The 22396-nt window shown below is 45.4% G+C and overlaps 1 protein-coding gene across 5 annotated transcripts in view; it reads left to right on the top strand.

Annotated features, from left to right (window-relative positions):
* Positions 1–22396, top strand: part of ANKRD13B (ankyrin repeat domain 13B) — a 475220-nt gene that overhangs the window by 360146 nt on the left and 92678 nt on the right. For all 5 annotated transcript variants that reach the window (XM_086955096.1, XM_086955097.1, XM_086955095.1 and 2 more), the window contains exons 6-10: positions 10588–10777; positions 13390–13456; positions 14367–14448; positions 15611–15675; positions 20610–20740. In XM_086955096.1, the coding sequence (XP_086811222.1) occupies positions 10588–10777; positions 13390–13456; positions 14367–14448; positions 15611–15675; positions 20610–20740 (535 nt within the window). The remainder of the gene's footprint in view (positions 1–10587; positions 10778–13389; positions 13457–14366; positions 14449–15610; positions 15676–20609; positions 20741–22396) is intronic.

The following is a 22396-nucleotide window of genomic DNA, read 5'->3' as shown; positions in this document are numbered from 1 at the left end:
ACATCATGTTTAATGATGTCAATAGGGAGACCATCTGGTCCGGGAGCTTTATTTCCCAGACTCTCTTTTATGGCTATTCTAACTTCATGCTCTAAAATTGATAGACCACCTGATTGGTCAGAAATAGATGGAGAATACTCCTCTTTAGGGGCTGCATAGATGTTAGAAAAATGGGTCTCCCATGCAGCACTTGTAATATTACAACTGATTTGGGTAAGTTTCTTTCCCATTTCCCGTGTTTTTCTAACAGACGACCAGAACGGGCCGCTGCCACCCAAGTTTGCGCTGATTACCAAAGAGTCCCATTGGTCGGAAAGTAAATTAGCCTTCCGTTCTGATATTGTAGCTTTGTACTGTTTCCTAGCTAACTGAACGGTTGTTTTACACCTGGGTTTCATGGAGAGAGCCTTTCTTAGTTCTCTATTTGCCAGGGAACATGCTGAATCGAACCATCTTGGCTCTTTACCTTCTATGGGTAGTGGAACAGACAAAAGGCTTTTGATGGCTGAACATAACGATTCAAAATCAGCAATTAATTGATCATAATTATTACTTAAAACTTTACAAGAGTCAATCAAATGTGGGAATAGCAATTGTACATTTGTTAAAATAGCCTCACAATTCACTCCCCTCCATTTTAACCGTAGGCCATCAATTGATGGGGTAATGTCCCTTGCACCATTTAATTTTTCGAAAATCGAACTTGGGGCAAGATCCAAAATTACAACCAATGGATTGTGATCGCTAAAGGGTGTTTGTAAAACAGAAGTTTCCACTATGCAATCTATTAACAGTGGTGACATAAAAACGTAATCAATAGTGGAGCTACTGTTCCCACCAATATATGTGGGAGCGTGATGGGAGTCATAATTATGTCCTACACTCAAAGCGTCATCTAAGTCAAATTCAGTGAGTAGTTTGGATAGTTCAAAACCCCTACGCTCTGCTGGGTCAAAATAAACATGATTGACAGATCCAGCACTCCCTGCTAATTTTGCGTTAAAATCACCCCCTATTAATATACATGACTTTTTGTCTACTGCAAGGGAACATTCCAGATTTCTTAAAACATTAGATAATGCCAAAAAATTCTTGTTTGGTACAGAATAAAAATCATTGTTATAAAAATTTATTAAATAGATTGTGGTCTTTGACTTCAATTTATACTCAAGAATCTGGATGTTGGGGTTTGCCGGACCATCGTATTGCAGGTTTCCAATTGTACCACCTGCAAGAATCTTGATCCCGATGAAAAGACCACCCACCGCTCGGCCAAAACATGGTTTTGGCGATGTTAAACTAAAGCAGTGATAGCCCTCAATAAACAAATTACCAACAGCCCATGTTTCCTGAAACATAACAATATCCGCATCATTAATTATCTTAATCCATGCAGGATCCAATAATTTGGATTCTAATCCTGCAACATTCCAACTTAAGATTGTTAGCCCATGAGTGTTGCAACGGTTACTTGGCCTAACCCTAATACAGCTACTCCCTGTTTTTTCAGAAATGATATTAACAACTGCAGGTTGATTGTCGTCAACAGGCATTAGGTCCAGGATTTCTTCGGTATCACCCATAGCCTGAGCATGTACAACCGGAACCTCTAGTATATCAACTGTAGTTAGGCTATCGGTATCTTTTGTTGGCATTATATTCAGTCAATCCTGTTCATCTAGGTTGGAAAAATAGTCAAAACGATTATAGGTAGGGATGTTAAATGTTGACCTCGCTTCGTATGATGGTTGGAATAGATGAAGATCAGAGGCAGGATAGGATCTATCTCTATAATAGTTAGCTTGCTGCATGTTTGGGAATTGAAAATGGTGCGGAGGGTAACTAGGGGATACTAACATTGGCATCTGGTTTGGCATTTGGTTCCGCCAATTATTGTTGCCATTCAAATGACCAAAATCCTGATTTTGTAAGAAGAGCGGCGATTTGAATCTTGCACCAAAATTCAAATCTTGAAAGGTGGTTATGGGATTGCTCTCCATGACTTGGTTCTGGGGTATCAAATGTCTATAGAAATACCCTAAGGGAAGGAGTGTAGTAATGAATTCCCGAGTTGAGGGTGATGGGGCGCTTGCTAGTGTTTTCTCTGCCCACTGTGGGTTTTTAAAATTAATTATAACACAGTCACCCTCAAACTTTTTCCTGAGTGGGCCTATCCAGCCCACCCGCTGAGTATTAATAATTTCTCTTGCACCTTCTATTGGGAAATTGCAATTTGCAATTAACCAATGTAGGGTTTTGTTTTTAAGAGATGTGGGAATTTCTTCTTGGTCCTTCCTTAGTTTGGATACATTAACTAGAACAAGGACGTAGGCCCCGCATTCAGGTGGTAAATTAATGCGGGAAGGAACATGTCTAGATGTTTTTTGTGGTGGTTGGGCCTGGATGGAACCACCTCCAGAATTTGGGGGCTGGCCCATCATAGGGACATTTACATGTTTCGTGATATTATCCTTCCTTATTACAGGGGCTGCCTTGTTACATTTCGCTGTTGGTTGGCTGACACTTATCCCCTTCGGTGGAGCTAGGGCAGGTTTGGGTGGGTTAACTGTATTTGTAAATAATACCTGAGAGACATTCGAATCGGGACCCACTACTTGATTTTGAGTGTGTTGACTTGTGTCTTTTGCAACGGTTACTTTAGCTAAGCTCTTAGTTGGCCTGGTTAGTTCTGCTAGATGCTTTTCTATCCAGGTGAGCCTACTTTCGATAGGAGATAGATAAATACCAAGAAGTTCACCCAGTTTTGCCAATATATAGTCATTCATTAACTCAGTAGGGTCGATCAATCTACCATCTTTTACTGCTAACCCTTCCAGGTGTTCCGTTTCTTTTCCTTTCCCAGCCTCATTCTCATGGCGATTGTTAGCTGTGACCGCAGTCCTGCTTATATTTAAGTTGGGGTTGGGGTTGATGCTAATTTCTTCCCCTTGGTGTTTACTGACCCTAGGGGCTTTTGACGTGGGTGCGCTTTGGTTATGTTGTAATTTTTGAATAGCGCCCTCACGTCTGCCCCTTACTTCCCTAACATTCTCTGCTGATATAATTTCAGGTGAGGGAGTCATATGTAGGTCAGGGGTCTTCTCCAGATCTAGGCTAGTGTCTGTATCGGAATCAATCAAGGGAATGGAGGCAGATAGATTTACTTCATTGGGTATGGTATAAACATCAACACACGTGTTCAGTAAGGATCTATTGTTATTAACAGCTAGAACCTGAATGGGAGTAGTAGCAGAAGCAATGAGTCCCAAGGAAGAGCGTCTTGCATGAGCAAGATCTTGTGAGACCCTACGTTCCAAAAGGGATATACCTTGATTTATGGCATCATTGGCCTTGATTATAAAGTTGTCAATAGGACCTGTTTTGCTAACTTTACTACTGCCCCCGGCAGCTGCAGTTCTGCTGCGACTTCCCCGTGGAGACATACTTATTAACGGTAGGTAAGGGAAAGTAGTAACTGTAGTTGATGTCACCTCAGAAATCGAAGTGTAAGAACTACAGCAATCAATTTATTAGTTAGCAAATACCTGGTACCTAAAATAAAATATACGTGGTCCCACAGTCTGTGAAGCAACAGCAGCAATAGCTGATAGTAACAGTCTGGTTTTCTCCCGATCCAATAGTCTTTAGAATGGTTGGCAAAAACACAGAGTCACTCGGAGAGGACTACCAAATACCTTATGTTGATGGCAACGTTAGGGGACTGGACCCGTCCCGTCCACCTCCGGCCGCTGACGGCCTAAGACGGCCCGCCCTCTGCCCGGGCTCAGCCCGGCGCCGCCCGCGCGCGTCCCGCGGGGCGGGAGGCTCTCGGAGCTTTTGTGGCGCCTCCGGGCGCGGGGAGAAGTGTGTCACGCCCTCTCCGGGGCTGCTGGGACCGGTAGTCCGCTGGTCCGCTGGTGAGTTTGCCTGGAGCCGTTTCCCTCACGGCGGCGTCAGGCTGTCCAAATGCCCCCCAGGAGCTCTCGGCGCTCGGAGCTTTTGTGGCGCCTCCGGGCGCGGGGAGAAGTGTGTCACGCCCTCTCCGGGGCTGCTGGGACCGGTAGTCCGCTGGTCCGCTGGTGAGTTTGCCTGGAGCCGTTTCCCTCACGGCGGCGTCAGGCTGTCCAAATGCCCCCCAGGAGCTCTCGGCGCTCGGAGCTTTTGTGGCGCCTCCGGGCGCGGGGAGAAGTGTGTCACGCCCTCTCCGGGGCTGCTGGGACCGGTAGTCCGCTGGTCCGCTGGTGAGTTTGCCTGGAGCCGTTTCCCTCACGGCGGCGTCAGGCTGTCCAAATGCCCCCCAGGAGCTCTCGGCGCTCGGAGCTTTTGTTGCGCCTCCGGGCGCGGGGAGAAGTGTGTCACGCCCTCTCCGGGGCTGCTGGGACCGGTAGTCCGCTGGTCCGCTGGTGAGTTTGCCTGGAGCCGTTTCCCTCACGGCGGCGTCAGGCTGTCCAAATGCCCCCCAGGAGCTCTCGGCGCTCGGAGCTTTTGTGGCGCCTCCGGGCGCGGGGAGAAGTGTGTCACGCCCTCTCCGGGGCTGCTGGGACCGGTAGTCCGCTGGTCCGCTGGTGAGTTTGCCTGGAGCCGTTTCCCTCACGGCGGCGTCAGGCTGTCCAAATGCCCCCCAGGAGCTCTCGGCGCTCGGAGCTTTTGTGGCGCCTCCGGGCGCGGGGAGAAGTGTGTCACGCCCTCTCCGGGGCTGCTGGGACCGGTAGTCCGCTGGTCCGCTGGTGAGTTTGCCTGGAGCCGTTTCCCTCACGGCGGCGTCAGGCTGTCCAAATGCCCCCCAGGAGCTCTCGGCGCTCTGAGCTTTTGTGGCGCCTCCGGGCGCGGGGAGAAGTGTGTCACGCCCTCTCCGGGGCTGCTGGGACCGGTAGTCCGCTGGTCCGCTGGTGAGTTTGCCTGGAGCCGTTTCCCTCACGGCGGCGTCAGGCTGTCCAAATGCCCCCCAGGAGCTCTCGGCGCTCGGAGCTTTTGTGGCGCCTCCGGGCGCGGGGAGAAGTGTGTCACGCCCTCTCCGGGGCTGCTGGGACCGGTAGTCCGCTGGTCCGCTGGTGAGTTTGCCTGGAGCCGTTTCCCTCACGGCGGCGTCAGGCTGTCCAAATGCCCCCCAGGAGCTCTCGGCGCTCGGAGCTTTTGTGGCGCCTCCGGGCGCGGGGAGAAGTGTGTCACGCCCTCTCCGGGGCTGCTGGGACCGGTAGTCCGCTGGTCCGCTGGTGAGTTTGCCTGGAGCCGTTTCCCTCACGGCGGCGTCAGGCTGTCCAAATGCCCCACAAATGTGTTATTTGTATAGGTCATATAAAATGCACTGCAAAAGGGGGTGGTGATGGACGGAGCATCTGAATCAATCAAACACTCACACCCAGTCAAAAGATCTGGGTTTATTCCATCACCGTTCTTTAGCCCACTCTGCCACCCCAGTTCAGACATGGCTATATGCAAATCAGTCTGACCCTGTGCCTCATGGGAACAGTCCAGCCCGAACTGCCAAGCCATGTCTTCCCCGGACCGGAAACAAGCTTCCGAGCACCGGTTTCTGGCATTCCAGCCGTCTTCAGCCCGGCTTGCTTGAATCCAGTGGCAAAGTGAGCAAGGGACTCACGTCTGAGCATACCATGCCACACGTATGGCGGCCAAAAGCGGTGCAAAAGGGAAAGGTGATGGACGGATCATCTGAATCAATCAAACACTCACACCCAGTCAAAATATCTGGGTTTAATCCATCACCGTTCTTTAGCCCACTCTGCCTCCCCAGTTCAGACATGGCTATATGCAAATCAGTCTGACCCTGTGCCTCATGGGAACAGTCCAGCCCGAACTGCCAAGCCATGTCTTCCCTGGACCGGAAACAAGCTTCCGAGGACCGGTTTCTGGCATTCCAGCCGTCTTCAGCCCGTCTTGCTTGAATCCAGTGGCAAAGTGAGCAAGGGACTCACGTCTGAGCATACCCTACCACACTTATGGCGGCCAAAAGCAGTGCAAAAGGGGGTGGTGATGGATGGAGCATCTGAATCAATCAAACACTCACACCCAGTCAAAAGATCTGGGTTTAATCCATCACCGTTTTTTGGCCTACTCTGCCACCCCAGTTCAGACATGGCTATATGCAAATCAGTCTGACCCTGTGCCTCATGGGAACAGTCCAGCCCGAACTGCCAAGCCATGTCTTCCCTGGACCGGAAACAAGCTTCCGAGGACCGGTTTCTGGCATTCCAGCCGTCTTCAGCCCGGCTTGCTTGAATCCAGTGGCAAAGTGAGCAAGGGTCTCACGTCTGAGCATACCCTGCCACACTTATGGCGGCCAAAAGCGGTGCAAAAGGGGGTGGTGATGGACGGAGCATCTGAATCAATCAAACACTCACACCCAGTCAAAAGATCTGGGTTTAATCCATCACTGTTCTTTAGCCCACTCTGCCACCCCAGTTCAGACATGGCTATATGCAAATCAGTCTGACCCTGTGCCTCATGGGAACAGTCCAGCCCGAACTGCCAAGCCATGTCTTCCCTGGACCGGAAACAAGCTTCCGAGGACCGGTTTCTGGCATTCCAGCCGTCTTCAGCCCGGCTTGCTTGAATCCAGTGGCAAAGTGAGCAAGGGACTCACGTCTGAGCATACCCTGCCACACTTATGGCGGCCAAAAGCGGTGCAAAAGGGGGTGGTGATGGATGGAGCATCTGAATCAGTCAAACACTCACACCCAGTCAAAAGATCTGGGTTTAATCCATCACCGTTCTTTAGCCAACTCTGCCACCCCAGTTCAGAAATGGCTATATGCGATTCAGTCTGACCATGTGCCTCATGGGAACAGTCCAACCCGAACTGCCAAGCCATGTCTTCCCTGGACCGTAAACAAGCTTCCGAGGACCGGTTTCTGGCATTCCAGCCGTCTTCAGCCGGCTTGCTTGAATCCATTGGCAAAGTGAGCAAGGGACTCACGTCTGAGCATACCCTGCCACACTTATGGCGGCCAAAAGCGGTGCAAAAGGGGGTGGTGATGGACGGAGCATCTGAATCAATCAAACACTCACACCCAGTCAAAAGATCTGGGTTTAATCCATCACCGTTCTTTAGCCCACTCTGCCACCCCAGTTCAGACATGGCTATATGCAAATCAGTCTGACCCTGTGCCTCATGGGAACAGTCCAGCCCGAACTGCTGATTTCATATAGCCATGTCTGAACTGGGGTGGCAGAGTTGGCTAAAAAACGGTGATGGATTAAACCCAGATCTTTTGACTGGGTGTGAGTGTTTGATTGGTTCAGATGCTCCGCCCATTACCACCCCATTTTGTACCGCTTTTGGAAGCCATAAATGTGGCAGGGTATGCTCAGACGTGAGTCCCTTGCTCACCTTGCCACTGGATTCAAGCAAGCCGGGCTGAAGACGGCTGGAATGCCAGAAACTGGTCCTCGGAAGCTTGTTTCTGGTCCAGGGAAGGCATGGCTTGGCAGTTCGGGCTGGACTGTTCCCATGAGGCACAGGGTCAGACTGATTTGCATATAGCTATGTCTGAACTGGGGTGGCAGAGTGGGCTAAGGAACGGTGATGGATTAAACCCAGATCTTTTGACTGGGTGTGAGTGTTTGATTGGTTCAGATGCTCCGCCCATTACCACCCCCTTTTGTACCGCATATAAAATGCACTGGCAGAGCATCATGACAATTTGTTTATGTCTGATTGAGCCCGTCGGATTGGATTCCCCTGTTGTTGTGTCTCTGTGCTGTCTCCTTCAGGATTCGCCTGCTCCTTACATCATGTCTTTTGTGCTCACTGCCGGTCACTGCACCTATGTTCTGAAATGCCCTATCATGTCTAAGTCTTGCTGTCTTAACCTCACATACAGGAAAAACCTTTAATTAATCGTGTTCTGTATTATTGATCTTATGTCTATCATTGATGCTTTCTGTTGCCTTGCACTAAAGTGGAAACAGCTAAGTTTGACTTTTTCCCATCACTGTGAACTGATATGATATTATATAGAGATACAGAGATTTATAAAGCGCACACATTCTTAGCTGAATGTCACGGCGCTGGCTTCAAGCTATCTGCACAGCCAAACAGTGACACTATTTCTGTTGAAACATCCAGGTTTTTGTTTTTTTCTTGAAGATTGATTCCTCAGCTGTTGTACGTTATTTCAGGCAACCTACCCGAGAAAGGAGAAAAGCCTGCCTCCAATTCTCACTCGATGAATCTTGGGGATCTTAGCCAACCATCCGGTCGAAGAACGGCGACTACTAGAAGGAGCTTACTCCTTAATACTTTCCCTGACATTGCCTGTCCTGGTGGCCTGCAGTGCTTTGTGAGCAAGGACTTGTGTTTTAAAAAGGAATCAAGATTAAACAGAGCTTGACAAGTGCCAGTGGAGCTGGACCTGTGCAGTGTTCACTGTGCACCCACTGGTCCACGGACAATCACTTCCATGGCCGAATGTCGGGCATGCAAGCTAACCGCATTCATCCTGTCCCTAAAGTAGGATACACTCAAGATGGCTCCTGCTTATGAAGGGGACAAAATCCACCCACACAATCATTTGTTAGTTCCAGGACATCCTCTTCACCCTTTCCATTCAACGATGGGCCCATCAGGCAACCACACAGATGTGCAAAGGTTTTCAACCCGTGCACACATGGGTTTAAGTTATGATCCCACAAGACAGATGAGCAGCTACTGGAAACCGACACACAAGCAAGGGATTTTTGGATTATTTTGCACAAGCACCTAGGTATTTGAGAACTGTTTGAGATGGAGATGAGAAGGGCCAGAAAATGTCTAGTGGTACTTGAGGAGTGTATCACGCAAAAAAAGCAAGTTGTTTTACCACTGTAACAGACTAGTGTCCAGTTCTGGAGATTACTTTTGAGAAATCATGAAGTCCATAGGAGTGTTAGATAGATGGTGTAATGTCAGTATCAGAAAGGAAAGGAAGAGTTTGCCAGGATCAAACGTCAGCATTCTGCGAAAGAGATGAGAGGGGGAAGATACGAGCGAGACATTGAGATAGCTCCAGAGTTTGAATACAATAAATGAGCACCCGAAATGGAAGAGCGCAAAGGCACCTTTGTACAACCTGTTCTACGCAGAGAGGGCTATAAGTGCTACAAAACTCTTTTCAGTAGCAGCCGGCAGAAATAGATACCAAGGGTTGACAGTGACACATGGAAATAACCAGTCATAGTGAGGAAGAAAGCTTGAGGTAGAAAAAGGCAAGCAGTTGTTTTTCAGGATTTCCCATTCAGAAATTCTGCTGACTTAAATATTGTGTCATAAATATTGTTAACCCCTTGCATGCTGCCGCGATTCTGCGCCTGTGCAGCAAAATCGCGAGTGAGCAGGTTTATGATGGCCCCAGCCGTCATCAGCACACGAGCGCCGTAGTGCATGACGGATGGGGGCCGTCATCAGCTTGCAAGAGGTTAAAAAAAATATTGTCCATTGAGTTCTAAGCCTATTATTATGGTAGACCTGCAAACGTAAAACAATATTTCACTGTCAATGTCCAGGAGTATTTCACATCTCTTAATGGACATCAGCTCTTCTGAGCCTCAAAAGACAGCTGGAAGCCTCGTCCAGGAGGGGCTTCCAACTCATCTTCACTGCTACTTTGTGATATCGGCTCCTCACCGTGATGGGAAACAACCGTTACAACGTATGCTTAACAATGCATGCTGTTACCCCGCATGCCATTACAACAAAATAGCTTGCTTTAGGGGTATAAGGTGTTGGATTTACCTCTAACACCTTCCCTACTGTTGCACAGACTGGAGTTGGAATAGTAAATTAAACTATTCCAAACTCCAGCGCACCCCGACAGCAGGTTGTTGTAAAAATCTGTGTTGGAATGGCATGTGGGGTAAAAGCATGCATTGCAACGTCATACAACCCACCGTGATCAGTTACTGCACTGCTTTGGTTGGAAGAGGAACTATCAAACTAGATGTGCCAGCGGTGGGGATTGTTAACTGCTGTCATTGCCCCTATATCATTGTAAAAAGGTATTGTTACACATCCACAGGGCTGTTTCCTGGATTTTATAACCTCTTTGAGCATTAAACAAAAAACTGAATGGTCAGACAATGTAAACCCTAGTGTGCTTTGCCATGTTTTAAACCTTAAAAGCAGTTGCAAAACCAAAATAGATGTACAATCCTTAGGTGAGCACTCAAAGGCAGCCATGATCTGGCACTGGACAAAATGAGTTCAGGCTGTGCAAAATTGTCTTAAATAGGAAAGATTGGTGTAAAATAACATTCGCACACCAAAGCTGTGGTTGTTACGGCATAGAGACCTGAACACCGGGATTTAGCATGGTGTCAAGCTTTTACTGCGTATCCCCAGTACTTCATGTAACCTTCCGGTGCCTCAGTCTTACAGACAATTCAAGAGGTTGCAGCATTGTCACAGGCCCTGTTTTAAAGATTGAGGCAGAAGACCTCAGTGGTGGGACATGTAAAAACTCTGGAAAGTGTCATGATGTGCACTGGTTCGCGTAAGGTGTCCTCAAGGAAGGATGCATGATGATTGGTTGAAGCACGCAACTCAAGGTTGGCCAAGCTGTTCATCTTAATGTCTTTCTGTTTCCCCCACAGACACATGTGCAGTGGTGATGGAGATCGATCATGACCGCAGAGTGGTCTATTCTGAAACACTGACGCTGGTGTCTCAGGACCGGGAGGTCCTTCTGGCTGCTGTGCAGCCCTCTGAGGAGCAGGCCATGAGCCGCCTCACCGCACCCGTAGTCACCACCCAGCTCGACACCAAGAACATCGCCTTCGAAAGGTACGGGAAGACCTCGACACACAAGCCTTTAATGAGACAAACTGGGAATGAGATAAGCTATGTATACCTAGGTGTCTAGCACTGGGTGGAATGATTGGCCCTGGAAGAGTATAGGTTGTATGCAAGAATATCTCATGGGTACTATCAGTGTGCCAAAATATTGTAGCCTAAAAATCGTGGACCAAAATATCTAAAAAGTAAGACTATATAGAAAAGTATAGATTTACTATTCTTAACCCCTTCGATGCTTGTGACGGAACCATTCCGTCATCAGTCACGGTTGGGCTGTGCTGATGACGGAATGGTTCCGTCACGACCACACCCATTTTCATAGAAGCCCAGCACACCAGGATACTTTCCCTAGCAGCCAAGGTGTTAACACCACATCTTCATATATTGAATATATTTATGCATATATATTGACAATATACATATAAGTGGAGTCAGATTCTGTAAATATATACTTACCTTCACCATGTATTGGTTCTCAGTATTTAGGCTGCACAGTTTTGGCACACCAATATTTCTCACACAATATTATATAAGTAGTATACCATAATTTGGTTCTTGAAGAGGGAACTAATGGACAGTTAACTAAAGTGTATGACTCAAGTGATGGACAATATGTTGGAGAAAACTAAAAAGTGATGGAATGTGCACAGAATAATTATAAATGATTCAGATGGATTCACAATTTCCATTTATCGCTTTTGTGCTGTGGAATGGAGGTACTCCATGTCATGTGGGTATGTCCAGAGGTGAGTCACAAGCTTGTGCTAGTGCACGACTTAGGAGATGGGCTGGACTCTCCCTTCACAAGCCAGGCTGATACCGGCAGACCCGAGAGCAGAGGACGGCCCGGGACCAGGGTTCGATTCCCGGCGCGGCAGGTTTCTGGACCAGGGTCAGCGGACTCGATAATTCTCTCGCCTCGGTGCCCACTCTGATCAGCGATCACACTCGGCAACTCTGGGCATTAGCTTGCCTCATCCTCACTAACGGCCCCACCAGACCGCTGGGGATGCCTGGTCTCACCCTGGAGATACCCATTAAGGGACCATCTCTCAGGGAAGCCAGGAAGGGTTTCGCAGCGGTCGAAGCGCCTTGGGACCCTCCGGGTAAGTAGTGCGCTATATAAATGCCTATACATTTACATTTACATACATATAATTGGTTATGATATGCAGTGATACAGACAAGCTCCTACCAGCCGCGGGAGTGGGAGTACCTGCCGGGCGGTGATGTGGGGAGGGGCAGGGTGGGGATGGTAGTAATTATGGATTACAGAGCTTTACAGGTAAGTAAACATATAAATAAATGAAACAAATTTCATTGCGTGCACTGCATCGCCAAATCGATTCAGTGCGCGCATTGAAATTCGTGTTTATTTATTTATATGTTTACTTACTTGTAAAGCTCCGTAATCCATAGATTACTACCCCACACCCTACCCCTCCCCCTCCCCACATCACCGCCTGGCAGGTACTCCCACTACCAACCGCGGCTGGCTCCTACCTATGGAATGGATTGTGGCCAGAGTTATTATCAGGGGTTTAGATTAATTCAAGTATGTCCTTCCACCAATAACAAGTGGTGTCCCACAATACAAATACCAATATTAAACTCTGAGAACTTCTAATTGGGAAGTGTCGTGAATCTATCAAGGATGTAAACCTGAAAATTAATACTCAGGTGCGAGAGAGGCAAGAGGTAAGAGGTTCTGATATAGCTGGTACACCACTGTTATTGAAATCCTAACACAATTACTAACACAATGTTTACACAAATTTTGCAAAGTGGATTAAAGAGGCTGTTCACAAGAGTTTTTTGTTAAAAAAGCGTATACAATTTTTTAATTATTATTTCATACAGTTTGGTATCTCAATGCATCAAGAATCATTCTTGTTTTATGTAATGTTTTATATTTTATAAAGTTTGTATTGATTGTCAAAAGTATTGAGATGTGTATTCATCTATGTTTTTAACGCATTGAGATACCAAACTGTATGAAATAATAATTAAAAAAATTGTATACACTTTTTTAACAAAAAACTCTTGTGAACAGCCTCTTTAATTCACTTTGCAAAATTTGTGTAAACATTGTGTTAGTAATTGTGTTAGGATTTCAATAACAGTGGTGTACCAGCTAGATCAGAACCTCTTACCTCTTGCCTCTCTCGCACCTGAGTATTAATATTCAGGTTTACATCCTTGATAGATTCACAACACTTCCCAATTAGAAGTTCTGTGAGTTTAATATTGGTATTTGTATTGTGGGACACCACTTGTTTTTTCTTCTCTTCCCCCTGGTCCCAGACAAACCAAGATAGGGGGCCTCCTAATTTTTCAAGCATTCACCAATAACAACATTAAAGTGTTACAGGAATGAGTGAAACTCCATAAAATGGAATGATGTCAGTAATGTCCAGAGTAAATCATACTGTATCGAAGTGTAAAAAACTCATACTGTATAGAAGTGTACACAACTATAAAATTTGAAGGATGAAACTCTATAGATGTATATGAGACAGAGCTGTGGGAAATTAGTGATTTTTGAGAGGGCCAAGGCCCATTTCATTCTTTATGTTTTATTCATTGATTTTCTCTGGCAGAAACAAATCGGGTATACTGGGCTGGAGAAGTGAACGAACAGAGACTGTGAATGGCTATGAGGCCAAGGTAAGGCTCTCGCAGCATCATTGGTCCAGGCTTTGACCACCAAAGGTGAGGCCAGCTAACATGTTTAATGTCAGTGCCAGGTTGTACCAAGACCAACTAGCACTGTAAGATGGCTGGGGCAGTAGCACACTTCAGGATACTAGAGGCACTCCTACAGGCATAGAGGGCTGTACTTGGACACATAACCCACAAGGATGTAGCTACATCCAGCACTAGCCAACATGTGACCATGACATTGCTCTAAGTAGTTGGAGCACACCATCATGGCCATGGGGAGACATCAGTTAAGTCCTTGCCTTTTGGAGGGTGTTGCATCAATCAGATAGGTTAATCACTTCTTGCATGAGAGTTGGTAACCTGTTGAAGGAAGCACCACTGCTCCAGGCATTATTCAGAATTTAACCGCATCGCTGCGGCGGTTATTTTTCCGCTGCACGGCTTTTTTCTAAAAGCTGCGTTAGATGACGAGCTCAGCTCGTCATCAGCACACGACCACCGTGGCTGATGACGAGCTGAGCTCGTCATCAGCATCGAAGGGGTTAATGGGGCTTAGCTCACAGGGACTCATCCCAGCGGGATGATTGGGATTTAGAAGGAGGAACATAAGCTTAGAATGTGTCATGCACTCCTCAGGCAGCCGCTGATCCTTTGGGTGATGTGGACCATCAGGCACATCAGTGGCGGTGTAGTACCATAGAGAGTGTTACAGTGAATTGGAAGTAGATCAACATGTTTTAATATCGGATCTATGCATGTTGGGGTAGATAATGGAGACCTCCTGGTAAGCAAGCCATGTTTGGGTGGCACTTTCCTATCCATACTGTTTGGTTTTTATCTGTGCAGAGTTTCCAAGTGAAATAGAAGTTTGTGTTACTGCGCCTGACAATAACCACTATTTCCCTTGGCACAGGTCTATAGCGCTTCCAACGTAGAGTTAGTGACCAGAACGCGGACAGAGCACCTTTCAGACCAGCACAAAGGGAAAAGCAAAGGTAAATATAAGCAAAGGTGTATGTGTAATGCTCACTACAGAGATTCACTAGTTTCTAGCTATTATCCATGTTCCCATATAAGGTAGAAACATAGTGAAAGAAACATGTTTCCCAAAAGATAGCACCAGTTGGCCAAACTATTAAGCTAAGATTATAATTTAGTTCTGGGTCTACAGCACAAGAGTGAGTGCATTTAATGTGGGCAGATTTGTATACGAACCACTTAGTGTGTAGATTATTTACATTTAAATAATTATACTTAAATATATCTTATGTGGATAGACTGAAAATGTAGATTGGATTTATCCTTCCTTGGCCTTCGTTGGACAAACCAACACTGGAGCACAAATCTCCCCGTAAGGAATATTTCTACCAGAAACGATTGTACAAATTTACCGGTAGAGATGTTTCATAGCTACATTGTGATTGGTAGAAGCTCTACTAACAACTCAGCTTCACACCATCACTTTCACTGAGGATCTCCTTTCTGCCTAGATCTTCACTTGGACCCACATTAGTCGTTTTCTCTTTATTCTCCCTCTATATATTTTATTCTGTCTTTGCCATCAGGGCCGCATCTCACTGCTTAAGGTTAATTTGGGCATTATGACAGCCAGAAATCGAACAATGAAAATTCTGAAAACAATAGCCTAATGCCCGTGGCTTCCCTAGATCAGGAACACAATGCAGAACCCTGACGATAAGAGGGTTGCATCCTTTAGGGGGCCCCTGCTCAGCCGAGAGACATTGTGTTTCGGCCGGTACCATGACTGAGTAAGATTTTAGTGGTCCGTCACTAAATTTTGCATCGGTCATGGGAGTGATTTCCCCATAGACTACAGTGTGTTTAACATGTCACTTCTGGCTATGGAACCTTAGAAGTTTTTTTTTCTTGAAAGAGTTACCCCATATTACATATGTCCGGACTGCCAGTCTTACAAATCCCATTGCCTACTCTCACTTACATTTAATATTACTTACTAATCGATTTTTTAAAATTAAGTTATGGAAGTCAATCTGATATTTTAAAGCGTGCAAATATTTTAACTTAAAGTTAGTTCTACATTTAGAAATAGGTATGTATTCGTTTCTCTTCCAATAAGTTAACGGAAACTCTTCTTCCTGCTTTGGCCAACATTGTGGTTTCCTGATTTTTATGCAGGCAGTAAAACACCCCTCCAGTCTTTTCTGGGAATTGCTGAGCAGCACGTTGGGCCCAACAATGGGGTAAGTAAATAAGGCTTTATAGAATCATTCTTGGACCGGTGAGAAATTTAAAGAACGTTTTCAGAGATATATAGCCAAACTGGTCACACAGGCAGATTTGCGATCTACAGCAATAGATGTACATACAGAAACAAAAACATATACAAACGATCCAATGTCAAGGATGTGAAGTAAAGAAATGTTTCAAAAGTTTTACAAAAACTCCACACAATCATTTCCTAGTGTCGTCACACACAAACATAAACGGTTTACTTGACTGAATATATAGAGTCATAGATTGGTGACTATGACTTTAAGGGATGTTTTTTCACTGAGAATGTCTGGATGACATCATAAGAGCAAAGTTCGAGTTGACTGCGGCGTCACTAAAAACCCTGGGACCTAAAACATTCCTGTTGTTCACTTTTTACTTATCTATGATATTATGTTACATGTGGATCGCCAATCATGATGCCCCTGTTTTCACCTACTACACAGGGCAGAAGTAAAGCAATGAGCTGCCATTCGCCCACCACCGTCTGTGTTTTCCATTTTCCTCCCATCCCAAAGCTGTACTCTGGACTCTTCGTCTGAGGAGAGAGTTACTCCTGCTTTGAAAGGCTCTCAGAGCATTCTCAGAGCAACCTGGGATTCTTTTTTGATGTATTAATATAGGGTGACACCTTTTGTGCCCCACTGTTGTTATGTGATTGTAGTGAGTAACCAGTTTTAGAATCTGGCATTCACGTTAGTGGCGCTCAGTGAAAGCCATACATAGATACCCTCCACAGTAATAGGCAGAGGCTGTAAATCCTCTTATTGATCAATGAACTCAACGGAGCACTGCACAAATACAGACACATGCATAAGAAGACTTAACAATCATAGGGTCAGAGTTTTCTCAAGCATGTGAGACCAGGCTCTGATCTATGATCAGCTTGGTACATTTAGAAAGTGATCAATAAGTGGGCCTGCACCCTACTTTTCTGCTGATGAATTGCTGAAGGTAGTTTGCAGAGCTCAGCAGTGTAGGTTCCAACATGTTTTGAAGTGCCCCTGGTGATAGGCTATCTCATAGGTGTATTTCGAGTTGCTATTTCGTAGTAACCTCAAACTTCTCACTTTGTGGAAACGTTTTCAATTATATGTGCTGTGGTTTTCCTGCAAGTTTTGTTTTGTATTGTTTCCTTACTGCCCAAGTAAGTGAAGTACGTGTGTGTGCGGGGGGGGGGATGGGGGTGTCTCTATCTATAAACAAAACAATGGACTGGGTGCCTTTCAAAGATGACCTGTGTCCACCCAGAGGAATAAGCCGTTAGTACCTGAGTCTCTTCAACCACTTCAATCGAAATAAAACCTTTATGCAGGCAATTCATTTTTCATCCCGTTAACCTATGAACCTACAGTAAACAATAGTGTTGGTAAGAAACGTGGCGAGACCACATGAACAGTAACCTGGAGACAAACAATGCTCTTTATTGCCTGCGTACCTTAAACTTCATTTGGGTAAGATGTCCACCCCAGACTCAAGACACAGCTAGAAGCCAACATTCATGGACTTCATTAAGGGGTCGCAGTTGTGACTCCATGCTTGTCCCTTGGGACCCCTGCCACTGCCTTTAGGACCCCCAGCATCAAAGGTAGTCAAGGCAGTGCAGGGAATAGAAATTAAACGGGACTCTCTGAGCTTTGTTTACTTTCTGACGCCTCGAGGGAACGTAACTGTGTATAGCACATTCAGTATAAAATGCTACTATATTAAACATTTGTAACGTGTGGCTCTTTTGTGAGGTGCTCCAAGATTAGTTGCAACTGGTGCATGAAGGCATGAAAACAAACTATAAAAAAACACAAAAAATAACACTTGGAAAAAGGTGTTTCGATTTCTCTAGCTGCCCCTGGATGGCAAGGGAAACAAAGAAGAGGCAAGATAGAGAGCCCAGGGAAAGCTGAAAGAATGGAAGAGAAAACAAGTTGGTTAAAGTCTGTTTAAGCCCCTATAGTCTCGCAAGCTCAATGTGCATGCGCATTGACAGGCGAGACATAAAAAGGGCACTACAGAGTAATGTAATAGATGAGGTGTGTGTGCGTGTGTATGAGAGAGAAAGAGAATACAGAGCTGGGAGAGATAAAAACAGCTGTGAGAGAGATATGCATTACAGAAGGTGAGGGGGTAGCGAAACCGAGACATGCGGGAAGGAGACAGGAAAATGAAAGGAGAAAGCAAGTGAGAGAGTAAGACAGATGAGAGTTGAAGGCGGCCAGTGAAAGAGGTGTGATAAACAAGCTGGCTGGAGCGAGACAGTTTAGAGCGAATCAGGGCGACAGAAGAGAGAAAGAGACACATGATAAAGAGACCGACTCTGGAGAGACAACTGAGAGGCTTAGGGAGGATAGACGGGTGGAAAAAAGATCATAGACTGATGAGAGAGAAGTGAAGACATTTTAGAGAGAGGCTTTAAAGAAGCAGACAGGTTAGAGACAGCTGAAAGAGAGACAAAGAAGGATAGACAGGTGACCGGTATTCGGTAGAAAGAGAAGCATACAAACAACGTAATCTGTGGGCCTACTGGAGCAAAATCCTGTTAGTAGAAGGTACTGAGAGAGAATGTGCCAAGTTGATTACAAAAAGGGGAAAGTGTACAGAGGGAGGAGACCCTAAAGAATAGATTGGATTCCCGTCACTCACCAAAGTGGGCATCCTTCCTACCATCCACTATACCTCTTGATCATAGAGGAAATCGTGGTGGATTCATCCCTCAAGGGTCATGAAGAAAGAACAGAAAGTGATAGCTCTTCTAAATCACACGGATGTGATCACAGACAATATGTGGGAATGATAGGCGCAGTGCATAAGTGTGAAGGTGAAATTAAAAAAGGATTATAGGAAGAGAACTTTTATTTAGATATCTCCTATAATCCTCATTAAAAACAGTGCAAAAGCAGTTTTCAAACATAACTACTTATAAATGAGGTCGACATGTTTCAGCCTAATGGACTATTCAGTTCCAGGCTTTCTTCAGGACATGTCTGTTATTAGCGTTGCTATTAGGTTGGAATCCATACAACCTTCTGAACCAAATTCGAATCCTCCGTATCAACGGGATGCAGATGGCACCCGCCGTCTCTTACGAGGAGTGGACCTCACCTCGCCTGTTAACAACTCAGGACTAAGAGGCCCGCTCTATCCGTCAGGATAGCTCTGCCTTGACCTGAGCTGGATGTGGAGAGAAGAGAAGCAGACAGGTTATAAACAGACAGCTGAGAAAGGAAAGTGGGAAGGTACAGTGGCGTAACAAAAGCCCCCGTAGCCCCCACGGTGCGGGGTGCCCAGGAGCTTCAGGGGGGCCCCTCAGCACAGTAGCTTGGATTGACAGCTCCTGAGTGAGTCCAGAAGAGGGGGGCCCTCCATCTAGTTTGAAGGGCCCCCACCCCCCTTCAAGTTTCGTTACGCTAATGGGAAAGTAGGACCCATAAAGGATAAACAGGAAACAGAGAAAGCGGCTAGAGTAAAAAGTAAGAGATTGGTGAGAAATTTAGCTGAGAGAGCAGAAGAGACATGCCAGAGATGATAAAGAGACTGGAAGGTGGCAAACAGATGGCTAATGGAGGAGACAGATAAAAAAGGGATAGATGCGAGAGGGATACAGGTGAAATAGAGTCAAATAATATAGAAAAGGAGAGAAGGCAGATGACAACAAGGAGAAACACGAAAAAAAGTAGGCAATAGAGAGAAAGAGATGAGCTGGGGAGAGTGGGAATATAAGAGATGACGCAAGAGAGAAGACAGTGACAGAACAAGACAAGAGAAATGTGAAGCACTGAAGAGAAATACACAACAGAGAAATTTGACATGAGAAAGAGAGATTTGAAATGAGAGAAGGGGAGAGATAAAAGAGGGAGACAGGGGCAAGGAAAGCAGTCATTTTCTACATCAAATAAAGCGGGCACTCTAGCATGATGATGGACAGTGGAGCAATGATGGTGAATATCAGAGCATACAACAGGTGTGCTTGGGAATTGTAGGCCTTTTTATTTTATAAAAAAAATAGACACTGCACTTATTTCATGGTTGTTCATTTTGGTGAAATCATTTCCAAGGATTTGCTTCAGGACAAAGGTCTAATGATGTCCCTTCCTGTGATGTCCCTGCGTCGGTTTTGTGATGTCACTTCCGTTACCCCAGGCATTTTGGTGAATTGACGTCCCTGCCAACATTCTGAAGAGTTCCACTGGGCAAGACCCACTTTTACTTTCAAAGATTCCAAGCAAAAACTCAGAATAAAGTAATCATTAGGAGGCAGCATCCCGCTGAGGTGTAACATTGGGTGTTGCTCATTTTGAATGTGTATTCTGAGGCCACCTGCTACTGTTTTCATTCTGGGGTGAAAATCCTTACTAAATAGATGTCATTTAGGAACATTGAATGCCTCCTGTATTTACGACTCATTCCTCTACAGCATACTGACGAGCCCAATCAGAAGAACACACCACACTGATTGTTGAACATCTGAGAGATGGCCGGCTTTGGCTGACAACACCACGTTTAAAGTGGCATCCCTTGGGATTTTTACCTTATTTTGAAACTATTGAATCAGTGCAGTTACAAAGTTGATATTCTTAGTTCTGTGTCTTGATCCGCGAGTGAATTACGGAGGTGAACTCTCTCGGCAAAAAAAGGACTGTATGGTGAGTGTGTGATCATAGTGAGGGCTTTTTTATTATTTGAAATCCTCAGAAGGTGAAGCATGTTAAGCTTCCAACACTTTTCTATCTGAATATTATTTTTATCTAGATGGGCAAGTATTTTATGACTTTCTATGTTCATAATTATTTGATAATATTCATTATTTTGTCACTGAATAGAATGGAGTAGATATTTACCAATTTGCATTGATTGTTATGAGCGCTCTTCAAAAGTGTTGGCTGTTGACCGCTGTCCTTTATCTGTTTAGACTCTTATCACCCAGACGCTCACAGATACCAACCCCACAGCCATCACACCCGAAGAGTACTTTGACCCCGACTTTGACCTGGGAAACAGGGATATGGGTCGGCCGATGGAGCTCACAACCAAGACACAGAAGTGAGTTATAAGATCCACTACGCTGTATCATCATTGGAAATTGGACCACACTGACAATAAGATTATATTGTCTCAGTCCATTTCCTTTCCATGGCCAATAAAAGCTGTGCGTCACCAGGCAAGTCCAAGGAAGGATTGGTTGTGGGTTGAGATGTCTCTCATTGGACCAATCTAAATGTACACACTTGGTAGCTTTCAAGACCAAACAAGGGTGTTTGACAGATGTATATGTGTGTTTGACCAACAAAAGAAGTACTAAGTTAATGTAGATTTCTCCTCATCGGTTTACTCCTCCCAGGCCCTACTTTTTGGGGCTGACCATAGTTATAATATTTTTTAAGAAACCATTGTTTAAAATGTAGGCTTCTCCTAGAACAGCCATGCCAGTATGTCCTCCCATGAGCCCATCACACAATAAACAGTTTTTTCCAGAGTATGACTGGGCCAGGCTGAGGATTAACCCTGACCTTGGCCAACCTATATTCTGGAAAGCCTGCAGGTAAGTTTACCCTATCTACTCAGTACTGTGCTGCTCTCTCTCGCTGAGCCTACATATTGCCATCATTGATTCGACAGTCAACGAATGGTGACAAAGGTGGATGATGCTACTACTAACACTATGGAATAGGCCAATGAGCTTAATGGGGAAGAGTCTGCCAAGGAGCTTGGCTCGCTCTGGCAATGTCCTTCTGTCTCAGGCTCCTTTTCTGAACATCAGGATGAATCAGTTTCTCTCTACAAAGTACGACCACGTTCACCTTAAATAGCATACTACTTGCTGTTTGGAGGAAATTATTTCAAATGAGATGCTATTTTGTCAGCCATAGAGCTTAGTTTATCTTCTGCATCTTAAGAAGTAAAAGTATTCCCTGAAAGACATTTTCATTGGTATCAAGATCAAAGGAGTCAGTCACTTATGTATTTCTAAAGGATCTGTCCAAGCCTCTAAACATGCACTGACCTCTTCTTAGTACATATGATTATGGTTAACTGCAGAATGCACTAGTCTTTGTCAAATTAACATTACCACGAACTATTGCATGCATATTTTTGCTAGTGTGTCTGAACCTAAGAGTTTTCTAAGAGTTAAAAATGAACTGCGGTGTGTTTTTCGCAGTATGTGATGTGTGCAGATGCTCACAGCATCAACAAGAGAAGTGTTTTAGCACCTTCTCCTGAGCACAAATGTGTGCCATTCTGTAGGGAATTCATCCACTTTCTGTCTTGTCTTTCTGATAGTATTTCTTTTCAATTAGGGCAGGACGCCTGAACGAAATACTTACTTGTCTTGGGTTGTGCCTCGTAATTTGTGTTTGTGTCAATGCGTGATTGGGTAGCCACTGACAGCAAATGTTCAAGCTTCCCTGCCATTCCCAATCGCCTGATGTCTACAAGGGCTATGAAATGGTAGGTATAACTGGTATATTGTGTTGTGTACAAAAGCTGGAGCAGGGACCTACATCTACTACTTCCTGTGCAGCATTGCATCATCGTTTCAAGCTTGGGAAATGCTGGCCTGATGAGTGGGCTCCAAATTATCGCTCAGGCATTTGCAATGTAGCCCATATGCTGTACCCTGAAGCGCTTGTGTGGTGTGTGGAAGTGAATGGCAGAATACTGGGAAAGTGGTGTTTTGTGCTGAGGAGTGTGGGAATA

The sequence above is a fragment of the Lissotriton vulgaris genome, chromosome 2_1, assembly GCF_964263255.1.
Source record: "Lissotriton vulgaris chromosome 2_1, aLisVul1.2, whole genome shotgun sequence".
NCBI classification, from domain to species: Eukaryota; Metazoa; Chordata; class Amphibia; order Caudata; family Salamandridae; genus Lissotriton; species Lissotriton vulgaris.
This window is presented reverse-complemented; position numbering and strand designations above follow the sequence as displayed.